General features: G+C 38.7%; 1 protein-coding gene across 2 annotated transcripts in view; it reads left to right on the forward strand.

Moving 5' to 3' along the window:
* LOC149081100 (glutamate-gated chloride channel-like) overlaps positions 1-13264 on the forward strand; it is a 166797-nt gene that overhangs the window by 132086 nt on the left and 21447 nt on the right. For both annotated transcript variants that reach the window (XM_089237882.1, XM_089237881.1), the window contains one exon: positions 11011-11078. In XM_089237882.1, coding sequence (XP_089094008.1) covers positions 11011-11078 — 68 coding nt within the window. The remainder of the gene's footprint in view (positions 1-11010; positions 11079-13264) is intronic.

Here is a 13264-nt window from a genome sequence, read left to right on the forward strand (position 1 = left end):
GTCCCTTACCAATCGATAGTGGTATCCCCTTGTAAAAGCAGTCGATTGGCGGTGTACTAAAAGTTCATGGTCCATCCTATCCATCCCGTTGAAAATTATGAACACTTCGATCATATCTCCCCGACACCTGCGCTCATCCAATAAAAACATATTTAAAAAATGAAGTCCCTCTTCCCGTGTGCCAATAAGGATACGCGTAGCTCTTCTCTGCACCCCTTCAATCAATCATTGTCCCTCTGTAGGTATGGTCTCCAAAACCTTACAGCATACTCCAGTCCAGGACGAACTGAGCATCGAAAAAGCTGAAGAATGACTTTAGGAGAACGTGAAGAGACCTTTTTGAAAATCAAACCAAGCATTCTATTTGATTTTTTGACTCGTGAGAATAGCATGTACATTCACAAAAATATAAATGTTTTCTACAAAAAATTCCAATTTCCATCGCGGTAGTTTTTTGTTCATACGGAGGTTTCAACCAATTTTCACGAACTTCACAAAAAAATGAAATGACGCTATATATGCATGTATTAAGCGATGGTATTTTTTCGTCCTGAAATATACTGAGAAATTGAATTTTCTGGATGTTATGCCGAAACTAATATTTGGAAAGAAAAGTGATTTGTCTCCTCCGGGTCCCCTTGCATACCGGGCAAGTGCGATAACCAATACACTAGAGACACACATTTCAATTCCTTATAACACGCATTAGTAGCGTGCAGCGCTGAGTAGAGACATAGCAGCCTCACCTAACTACAGAATTTTCGCCCCAGTTGGAGTTTATAAATGATTGCGCATACGAAAGAAATGTAAATTTTATTTTGTTCAAAGAAATCGAAAACATCATTGGCTTTGATACCAAGTGAGCTGACGTCGATTGTACAGCCTTTAGATGTGAGCATCCACAAGCCTGTCAAAGACTACTTGAGAAATTTGTGGATCGAATAGATGAGTTCTCCGATGATAAAGAAACTACAAAAAGTGTTGCCTTGAAGAAACCTGACATTGGCCCAGTGTGCCAATGGGTACATGAGGCGTGGAATTCTGTTTCCGCCGATCCTTCAAAAGTGTTGCGTCAGCAATGCGATGGACGGAACTGAAGATGATATCCTCTTTGAAAGTGACAATGGCGATGAGACAGCCTAGATGAAGATAAAGACAGAGATGCCGCACCCCCTATGATGATCTGGATTATCATGAGCCTTTAAACAGATGAAACGGATTAAAACGTGTTTGAATCATTTTTTATTGTAAATTTCCACAAGCTATTCATTTTGCATGAAAATATAAGCATTTTTTTCCTCTAAAATGCCCGGATTTTTTGGGGTCCGCTAATACACGGGTTTGCAATTTATTGCGGTTTTGGTGGTCCTGAAGGGGGTCGGCTTATACACGAGTATATACAGTAAATTCGAAATCGGAGAAAAGTTAGGAAAGTACAGCATAAACTAATAGACGACGCTTCTCTCCCCCCTTTGTGCCGTTCTTTTCCAACTTTTCTCCGATTTTTGAATTCAAATGTCTCAGCGGACATTCCACTCAGAAACTTTTTTTTGGCCTCAGAAGAGACAGGGCAGCAACCTTCTAATTGGGTTTTGTAGGGCAGGCCATCCGACACAATGTATTTTTACTCCCACAACTGGTATTCTACAAGCTGGTTTCTGCACATATTTTGAGCATTTCTTACAGTGGAACCAGTGTTCGCACATTCGCATCAAAATTCAATTTTACTCCTCCAAATTTTGCTTGGGAGTGAAAGTACTCCTTGAAATTTTAGGCAATTTTTTAATGGAGTTGTATTTCTCTGTTTTTCACAAACAAATACCCCTCTTTTTCACAAAATTGCCCCTTCAGATTTTGGCTGGGGAGTGAAATTTATTCTACAAAATTATTTTTCCGGATAACACAGAGTGGAACCAATACCTCTACGATGAACGGTTGATAAGATAAAGGCCAAGCTAGGACTTGCAGGACACACTGTATACTGTATTTTTGATTAAATTTTCTGATTTTTTTCCTGAGTCGTACTCACGTCAATATCAAATCACAGCTCAGCGTGCTAATAACACGAGAGGTGTGATGATGTAAATAAACAGCGATATATTTCGGGTAATAGAGGTGTTTTTCTCAATCCCAAAATGGAAAACAAGTACGAACGCCCTAATCGAGAAAAAAACTATTACTACACAAATTTCACGTGATACATTTTTCTACGAGCGAAAATTGAGAGATAAGGTGTCAAAATGTCCGTAGAATTCATGTTTTTTAAGGATCGAAAAAATCAATTTTTATCATCGTTTCAATTTTCCCGAGTAATCAGTCAACATGTTGTAATTGTTTTTTTCCTATCTCGCACCCTTGAAAATGCTCTTACGCAACCCCGGTTAAGAACCACTGCTCAAATAGATTGACTTAATAGCGGATAGACCTGAGTCGCGAAACTGTAAGAAAATCCAAGACCAATTGTCTCGAGTACGTAAAACGATTTCGTAGAGAGATGCGTGACTAGAAATATGACATCTTTTCCGAGAGAAAATGGAGTCATTCTCAAATTGCAATTAGGAACACTTTCGAATGTCTTTCCCTCCTCCCTGAGGTAAAGCGTTAATTACTTTCACGTGTATGGGTATTTTAATGAATTTTAAAAATGAAGATTTTGACCGCGAAGACTGACTTTGGGGGCTCATTTGGAAATCGATAGTCGTTTTCAAAGGGACACTAGAGAGAACGGAGCTAATCCTAAATGGAAATTTTCAAAATTCATGCTGTAACTTCGGGTCGGTAATTTATATCAGCCGTGAAGAATTCGGATTGGACACGTTATGAAGTCTCAAAAGAGTGGCTTCGTTGAGTCTTAGCTCGGAAAGCTTGTGATCTTTCCGAAATTGATTTAATTTTCTGTTACGTAATGATGGGTGTTCACAAAGTTATCGGATGTGTCCAAAGACTGCTCTAGTAGAATTTCTCTTCAAGAGTCCCCGACGTTTCGTCCCTGGCATTTCGAATCAGACATTTTGTCTCCAACATTTCGCCCGGAAATTTCGCTCAAGACATTCTGCCTGCCCTGACCGAGCGAGTGACCAAATAAATATTTTCCTGTGTGAGTGACCGTATGAGTGACCGTATGAGTGACCAGATAAATGGGTGAGTAACTGTATGATTGACCAAGTGAGTGTGTTATTGACTGTATGAGTGACCAAGTGAGTGTGTTATTGAATGTATGAGTGACCAAGTGAGTGTGTTATTGACTGTATGAGTGACCAAGTGAGTGTGTTATTGACTGTATGAGTGACCAAGTGAGTGTGTTATTGACTGTATGAGTGACCAAGTGAGTATGTTATTGACTGTATGAATGACCAAGTGAGCGATCGTATGAGTGACCAAGTGTATGAGTAAATGTTAGTGACGGTGTGGTTGACTGAATAGTCATATGAATGATCAAGCGATTGGCATTATCGGGGAGTGAATCACCGTATGAGCGACTGAGTGGCCAAGTGCATAACCGTATGAATGACCAAGTGAGTCAGTAACCCCACTCACTTGGTTTGTCGTGTGGTCACATACTGTCTCTGACTCGCGCGGTCACCCATCAACTCTCTTGTTCACTCATGCGATCACACACCTACTCATCTGGTCACTCATTTCACTCATGCGATCACACACCTACTCATCTGGTCACTCATTTCACTCATGCGATCACACACCTACTCATCTGGTCACTCAGGTCAATCAGGTCACTCACTTGTCTACTCATACGGTCCCTCACCCCTTGAACTGGTCATTCATACGGTCATTAACGCATTCAGTTGGTCACTCATAGGATCCGGGCAGGAGAAATGTCAGGGGCGAAATGTATTGGGGTCGGAGGCGAAGTTACAGTAAACCGGGGACACCGCAGCGTGTTGATTTTCCCCTTCTTTTTTTGATACCAATACGCAAACTTTTTGAAGCGTAACCCCCTTTTGACCAAAAAAATTTATCCATGACCCCCTACATTTTCTGACTATATGTCCCGCGACCCCGATATTGGCTGACCGTATTTCCCGGTTTTCCAGGACATTTCACTTTTGCTAGTAAATGGTTAAGAAGGAATCACCCGATTTCAAAATGATTCTACACTTGAAATAGACCATAAAAAGAAATTGTTCATAAAACGTAAACACATTTTCCCCCGTATATTTACGTATTACTTATCATTCTATATTTTGTGCTTTGAATTTTTAAGAAATATGCCATTTTGAAATCGGGTGATTCTTTCCAAGTCACCGTTTAAAAGTACTAACTTGATATCGTCCGGCGTACGCCAGAAGAACGAATGTACAAAACTTCCTGAAACGCAGAAATAGTGAGACGACCCCCACCACGTGGTGGGGTTTGCGCACCACTGCTTCAGAGCCAAGAATGTTGTCATAGCTTCCACCTCTTTCGACGCACAGCGGCAGTAACCTGCTATTTCGTGGAAGGCTGGGATTGAGTTCGTGTTTTGGTTCCGTAAACGGTGGTCTTAATAAAAGTAAGACCTCTGGTTAATGATGACTGAGTGAGGACACTGACGGTGGCCACATAATATCAGAACAGTAATCTGCTATCCAACGGGAAACCGTGATTAAATTCGTATTTTGGTTTGATAAACGATGAACAAGGCCACTTGTAAACGATGGTCAAGTAAGGTCAGTGGTTAACGATGGCTGAATAATTCTACTAGGCAATAATGGCTAAGTAATGTCACCGATGAATAATGACTGAGTAAGAACAGTGACGGTGGCCTCTGACAATTTCCACTTAACACAGTAACCTGCTATTTAGCGGGGACCGGGATAGAGTTGAATGTTTTGATCTGGACATTTCTGCATTTGATCTGCATTCCTCAGAGATGGCCAAGTAAGGACACTTGTAAACGATTGTCAGTACAATTGTAGTTTCCGACCATTTCCATGCAACGGCACTAAACCCGCAATCCAGCGGGAGATTGGGTTTGGTGTCTTAGTTTGGTAGACGATGCTCAGCACAAAGGATGACTGAATAAGCTCTCTGATAAAGATGGCCAAGTAAAGTAATAATTGCCAGCAAAGGATGGCTGAATAAAATAGCCGATAAACGAGGGCCAAGTGACTCTACATACGATTTCTCCCGACCCTTTCCACATAACTACAGTAACCCGCTATCCAGCGGGAAGCCAGGACGTGTTTCGGTTTGTAAACGGTGGCCCATAATAAAAGCCAATGGTAAATGATGGCTAGAAATCAGGAACATCGAGAAAAATTTGACCGGGGAAGGGGGGTAAGGACCGTGAATGTATGATAACTAAGGCAAAAGGGAGCCAAAAAGAACAAGAAGTTCGAGAAGTACTGGCATATTTAATGTTTGTTCTGATGAGTACATTGAGAAAATGGGTCAAATACATTTGAGAACCTGCCTTAATTTTTTCATCATCCGTGAAAAATGCGCCGTGCACTTCGGAAAATCATCTTCTTCAGCAAATTTAAAACTCCTATTTATTTCTCAGAGATACTTCTAGAAATTTCTCAGAACAAATACAAGTATAGAAGAGATTCAGATCATTTAAGGACTTGGTATAGACTCACCCAACCACACACACACAAGTTTAATTAGGGAAAAATGGGAAAACCACCAGATGATGGAGCAAAATGGAATCCGTGGTTGCTTTATTTTTCGTCGGTAGGTATTGTATTCGAAGAGAAAAATGTTTCTTCCAAGTAAAACACATGCGCACGAAGAAGAATAAGAATGAGAGTTACCGAAAACATTAATGTCTGGCCCAATGATCGGTAGCGTGTCAAACGCTAATGAACTTCTGAAATACATTTCGGATAAGTCCCCCCCACCCTAATGAGTTATTTTTGAAGTTTTAAATTATATATTCGGCATATGGTAAATCTACGATTTTGCATGCGCATTTGCTGGTTTCCATATTTAGACGAATTTTTCCCACGCAATGCTGTACCGCAAATTTAAATTATTTTTTAAGAGCAGATGTTCCGACATCAGCCAAAGAACATTCGCTTTTGGTCTGATATGAATGACGATTTTAAACGATTTATCGCCGTCCATTGTTTCTTAACAAAGGTCCCTTAAAACATCGCTGAAAGTTGAGTAAGAAAAAGTATAGAATTGCAACGGGGAAGGCAAGCATAGTTCTAATTAGTTCTACTCAGGATCTAGTAAAAAAGGGTTCTCCAACCAAGGAGCCCCTCCCCCCCCCCCTGTGCCATAGAAACATAAACATAACATACTTACAAAATATATAGCTATCATAACACGATTTGGTAGGAACAATCTTCATATTTCTGGAACAAACTCAATACAAGATATACAGAAGACTGGATGTTGTGAAGATATTTAGTATTGGGATGTTAATTTTTTAAGGAAGGAAAAAACTCATCTCTGCCTCTACCGGGAGATACTCAATACATTCGGTGTGAACAGTCTCAATACATTTGGTTGGATCAATCGCAGAAGATTCTGTTGGAACAATTTCAATACAATTTTGGTGGAAAATTCCAGAAGATTGGGTTAGAACGATCTCAATAGGTTCGGCTGGACAAATCTCAGAAGATTTGGCTGAATGATATGTAAAAATTACTGTATATTGACATAATTCTTTGGATCAACCGCGTAAAATTCGGTTGGAACAATCTCAATATATTTGTCTAAACTAATAAAGACCAACTTAGCAATTGTACATCAATACCAAAGCTGATTAAAGAGTTTTTAACCAGCTTTGATCGAGTTTAGCGTTTGGGTTTTTTACTTCCAAGTTTGGCATCTTCGGATTTCACTCGGAATGAAACCGAAACATGAGCACACGTACAGTGAATACTACTGCGGATTCTATCAAGATATTTCAAAATCATATAGAACATACATGCTCAACCCATAGCCCAAAGTGATGTGATGTGGCCCGTGAAGCCAAACCTAATTTCATAAAAATGAAGGAAGTGGTACATTATCAAATCACTTAAATGACTCATGGTGCAGTTCCAGAACACTTAAGTGGCCCGCGGCACATTCTCACATTATTGAAGCACTTTCCGGCACAATTCCAGATCACTTAAGCAACCTCCGGCGCATTTCCAGATCACTTCAGTGACCCGTGGCACATTTACAGATTAGTTAATAGACCCGTGGCACTATTTCACATCATTCAAGTGGCCCCCCGCTGCGCATTATATAATTCCATTATTGACTCGCTACATATTTCCAGCTCATGACTCAGCATATTTAAAAGATCTTTTAAGTGACCCTCGAAGCATTTAAAGATCTTTTAATGACCCGTGGCAGAAATTTAAAGAGTTTTAGGTGAGGCAGTGGCACATTTAAAGATATTTTAATGAACCGCGGCGCATTTAATTATCACTTAAGTGACAGGGTGCTCACATTCTCATTTGAATCATGTTTTCTCCAGCACATTCTCATTTCATTTAAGTCCCCACCCCCAAATGACGGGCCTGAGCTAAAAGCACATTTTCCAGATCACTTAAGTGGCCCGCAACATGCATTCAAACCAATAAAGTGGCCCGCACTTCCCACTTCTTAGATTGAGCCCCTACATGTAGAAGATGTCTACGTCAGTTGTAGACAAAACATTATAAAGCGGTGATTTTTCTGAACCATCGCTGCTTAGCATGGGAAATGATTAGTACGTATGGTCTCACATCAGCTAAACCAACCATATTGCAAAAATTAGTTGCCAACTATTTATTTTCGATTCCCTTAGACATTATCCGGACCGATACCTAATCTTTCGTGACATCCGAACGTTATTCCACGACCGCAGTGGCAAAATCAGAAATTTCACGAAATTTACCTCGAGGTCTCGCTGTTATCATCGCACTACGACGCACACGTGCAGTGTCGGAGGGGAATGAAGTGTTTGTTAAACGAAATCAAAACGGCTTTATTCCCTTCCGAAACACAAGTTTATTAATTAATTCGTAATATCGAAACTAACTGAGCCGATTAATTAAAACTCTTCCTTCGCCCAGAAACGTATCGGCGGGGCAAAACCCGATTCTAATTGTGAAATTTCTCTTCAAAGGCATTAGTGGAGAATCTCTACCACTCTTAATGAAAATTCTGCGGCAAAACATGGCGACGCGTCTTTCAACATGATCTGTGCGTTCGGTTACTCAAGGATCTGTCTTAGCCCCCGTTTTGCGTCATTTACTTAACTGGGAAGATTTAATTTAATACTTTGTATGAGAGAGAGAAACCGTGGAAATTTTATGAAAATATTATTTTCACATCGAATACTGAATCGTGAATGATATTTTGGGAATGAATTCATCTTGAAATTTCGGTTGGAATGAGTGAGTTTTCCTCAAAGTCAATTCCGAAGTTTCAAAACTTTGATTAAAAAAATGCGGGTATAATTTTATTTAGTGCAGCCTATGCCAAAGTTGCTTGACATTTTAGAGAGTTCAGGCCACTTAGGTGATTTGGAAATGTGCCGCGGACCGCTTGAGTGATCAAGAACTGTGTCGCGGGTCACGTGAGTTTTCTGAGAACGTGCTGCGGGCCGGTTCAGGGATCTGAAAATATACAGCAGGAAGCTTGAGTGATCTAGAACTGTGCCGCGGACCGCTTGAGAGATCAGGAACTGTGTCGCGAGTCACTTGAGTTTTCTGAGAACGTGCCGCTGGCCGGTTGAGGAATCTGGAACTATACAGCAGGAAGCTCGGCAATAATAATTTATATCATAAACTCTGCATTTTCATCTAGAAAGAAATGATTTTGGAATTATATCTTTTATAAATTCAGAATTTCCACTAATTCTTTCGTTTTTTAAAAAATAAAATCTGAATTTTCGTCAATTCTGGAATTTTTAAATTTTATCATTTTTTTAATTTCCGAATTTTGAAATCAATTCCGAAATTATTTCTTTCTTTTATTATGAATTTTCATCAATTCTGAGATTATTTCTTTCATTTATTCTGGGTTTTCATGGGGGCTGGAATTATCTCTGTCTCAATTATTTTTGTTATTTTCAATTCATCAATTCTGAATTTTCATTAGTTCTCAGACAACTTCTTTCATTGGGTCCTATAATTCTAATTAATTTTGGAATTATTTCCTTCATCGATTTAAAATTTTCTTCAGTTCGAAATTTTCATTAATTTTTTTTGTTACTTTAAGTTTATTAAATTTATAAATTTGTATATATATCGGTATTTTTCATCATTCCTGTATGATTTATGCCGATTTGAGAATCGGCACAGAATAAATATATGAAATCGGGGCTGAGACGCCCCGAAATTAATGAGACCCCTCTGGCTCCGCTATTATTTTCTCACCAGGTCCTACGTCTAGTAAGGGCGACTCTGTCAGCGGGTAATGCAAAGGAGATTTCAGTTTGGACGATTGGTGAAGTGAACCCATTACAGCTCTATCTGCTTCCACTTTCCGGTCGTGTGATTAATTTCCACTTTCGAAAAAGTTTAGCCCGCTAACTGAAGTTAGTGCACGGGGGCCCAGTAAATAACTTCGGGGCTCCTCAGCCCCGACTTTATGAAATTATATTTTGTGGGAGAAGGGAATCGGGTATCTAAAGATTAATGCATTATCACAAAATATACAGGAATACTGAAAATTATGGGGACAATAAAATGTAAATTGACAAAAAAAAGTTAATACACGTTTTGAACCGATGAAAATTCAGAACTAAAGAAAATTCTGAATTGATGAAAGAAATAATTTAAAAACTAATGATAATTAGGGGTGTAATGATCTGAGAACTGATGAAAATTTAGAATTTATCAATTAAAAATCAGAAATAATTTTTAAGATATAATTCCAGCACCTATGAAAATTCAAAATTGATGAAATAGAAATATAAGAGTTGATGAAAATTCAAAATTAGTGAAAGAAGATACGATGAAAAATCAAAATTGATGAAATAGAAATATAAGAGTTGATGAAAATTCAAAATTAGTGAAAGAAGATACGATGAAAAATCAAAATTAATGAATAAAGAAACGTCAGAATCAATGAAAATTCAGAATTAATGAATGGAGAAACACCAGGATCGATGAAAATTCCAGAATCAAATCAGCTGATGCTCAAACACCTTGTTTACTACCAAAAAAAAATGTATTTACACCTGTAAGTGCGTTGCCTCCGACACCTCGAAGCCGGCTGCGACCGCACCTCTCACATACCCCTAAGGCCGAGATTACACTATAAAAGTTTTGTAAAAGCTCTTTGATAAAATTTGAAAAATTCCACCAATAAAATCACCTGTTGCATTTGCTCGAATATAACCAATGCGTTTATTGGTTGAATTTTTCAAGTTTTATAAAGCATCTTTTATCGAACTTTTATAGTGTAATCTCTGCCTAAGGGTGTGGTTCGGCTTCTCTATTGGGACTTCTTGAAAAAAAAACCCATGGCGCCATCTCACTTCCATAAATAGAAGTTGTACCTGTCATCGTGGGAATCACCCGAAAAAGTTTTAGTTGGCTGCAACTAATAGAAAAACTCAAAATATTCCATTCGATACCTTATCGAGGTGGGTTACCGCAACGAAATCAGCGCTTGATGTGACACACACACCACATGTCAATAAATTAAATGCTTTTGCGGAAAAATCTCTCGCTTACATAAGCGTCGTGACCAAAATGTGAACCTCCGTGAGGCAATTAAACAAATAAAAATCGGAAACATATATTCGCGCAGACTTTTTCCTCCCTTCAAAATGTCACCGGCGTAAGTTTCATTCTCGTCACGAACACGAGGCGATAATTAAAACGCCTCGGCAAGAATGTCGCCTCTTAAAAGCAAATGAGTTTCCCCACAAATAACGTTTTAATTAAAATGTATTTACGCCGCAAAACTCTTTTCTCGCATATTTCGACCTTTCACATACGGTATAGTATTCCAGTATATACCGCTATATACCAATCATTATTGTGAATGAAAATCCTTATGTGTTTTTTGATCCTATCTATGTGTTAATTAACTCGCTTGTTTTATTTTTTTATTATTATGTTGCAGATACTCCGGCTATTGTACGAGTCAATATATACATTAGGAGTATTAGCAAAATAGATGACGTCAAAATGGTAATTTACTTTCCATTTTCTTTGGTATTGTTTTATGGGTGAACTTCGTCTATTGGCGACTGGAATTACTGTGGATGCTTTAAAGGTCTTTAAATTAAGTGTAGATGCGTGGGATTCGAAGTTTTCTAAAACGGGGGACATTTTCTTAAAAGTACAAATAGAGAAAAAACTCTATTAACTCCCCCCATACGATCACGGACGTAATATTACGTCGAAACGCCTGTGGAATAAATGCTCACGCGTTTTTCCCTGTGTTTCCTTTCCTCATTCTTCACCATCGCGAAGCTTTTTAGTAACATTATCAACTCTCTGAAGTTGCTTTTTCTTTCCCCCCTTTATTTCTATACTCCTGTTAATAATTTTTTTTCCTCACACATATAATGTATCTTTCAACTATATCCATGTAAGAGTGAAAAGAGACACTAAAGAAGAACTGTTATCTACTACACACTTTTTTCCTTTCATATATTTTTTTTCTTTCTCCTTCTTCCTTTTTCTAACGCGTGGTTAGTTTAGGACAAGGTTACCAGATTTATCTCCGATTCGTCAAATAGAGATCATCCGAATTCGTTGCCAAAATCTTATACGTATTTTCAATCTCCAATGAAATTCGGAGGAGTAAAATCGAATTTTGATGCGCGTATTGGAGAATACTAGTCATTCTCTACGTCGTTGGCTAGCTGGAAGATTTATAAAAACTTTCCGGCCTTGGTTGGACCTATCGAACAATATATTTCAAGACTGGGAAATCACAGAAAACAAACTTTCGAGTTCCAAAAAAAAACTCCCCTAATTCCAACGATATTTTCAGGTCAAACTTCTCCGACCTCACGTTAACTACAAAACCATCGCCTGCAATCAACACGGAAAGCATAAAATTTCCGATCATTCAACATCAGATACTGAAAACAAATAATCCTCATATTTTGATATCGGAGGGACAAGCCGCCATTGAAGGAGAAAAACTCTTCTCCACGGCGAATCACCTTGAAGAACCGAATTGCACTCGGGATCTCAATTTATGAGTTCTCTTATTTTTTTTTCTATCTCCGTCTACTTAATATTCACATTCTTTTCTTTCTGGGATTTTTATCACGTTTCAATTCCGATTGCAGTGACGCTCTCGGAATCTGTAATTATCTGCGAGAAAAGACTCCCGAATCTCGTCCCCGCGTCAAATTAAATCTTATTATTAGATTTTCCTCGAAATTCCGACATTAAATGTCGCGCCTCTCATATTTCAAGTAGCATTATGCTAATTGCATTTGCTATTTTCCCATTTTCTTCTCAATGGCCTCCGACGTGATCGTTTCTCAATCGCATCGTAATCATTTCACGCGATTTTTTTTTTTCCTTTTTTTAATGATATGCTCATCAATAAAATCTATTTAAGGTTTTGTAAACCTACGGACATGTGTATATATCATACATATCGTTACTACCTGTGGAATGAACTGCAACGTATTTACAAAGATATTTCATTTTGTTTTGACTTTATATCAGTGATACCTTTGTGTGTGTACATTCCACCGAACATTTTTGAAAAATGCTCCAAACCGGCCCTCATACAGTTCGTCGATCTTTGGAGTAAATAATGATCTGACGTTTACGCTGGATAAGCTTCCTCTGCATGAAATCAAAGTAGTTTTGATTTCTTAATACTGATATTTTTTAAAATGCTTTCAGCAGGCCATGTCATCGGTAATTCATGCCCTAGTGGGTGCTAATCAAAACTTCTAAAAGGCATTTGGGGAGTCAAAGTCAAAAGCATTGATCCGAAGCTGTTCTCGTGTGTCCTTCAATATAGGAGTTGCTGGGGGGGGGGCAAAGTTAGGCAAATTGATATGAAGCTTTTATCGTGCGTCCTTGGCATTCAGGGCAGCTGGTGAGACTAAGTCAACCACTTTGATCTGAAGCTATTTCCGCGTGTCTGAGGGGTAGCTAGAGGAATGAAATTAAATGCATTTATCTCAAGTTATTTCCGTGTGTCCTTGAATTCGGCGATAGCTGGAGAGACGAAGTCAGAGTCAGACCTTTTGATCTGAATCTATTCCCGTGTGCCCTTAACTTTGAGGGCAGCTGGAGAGAGAAATCTCAAACACATCGATCTAAAAATGTAAGATCTAATTTTCTAACACATTGTTCAAAACCAAACATGTGGATTCGATCAGCAGCATGTTGCACCT

Source organism: Pholcus phalangioides, unplaced genomic scaffold (genome assembly GCF_987345545.1).
Source record: "Pholcus phalangioides strain wild (caught in Gottingen) unplaced genomic scaffold, Ppha-v1.0 ptg000010l_1, whole genome shotgun sequence".
NCBI classification, from domain to species: Eukaryota; Metazoa; Arthropoda; class Arachnida; order Araneae; family Pholcidae; genus Pholcus; species Pholcus phalangioides.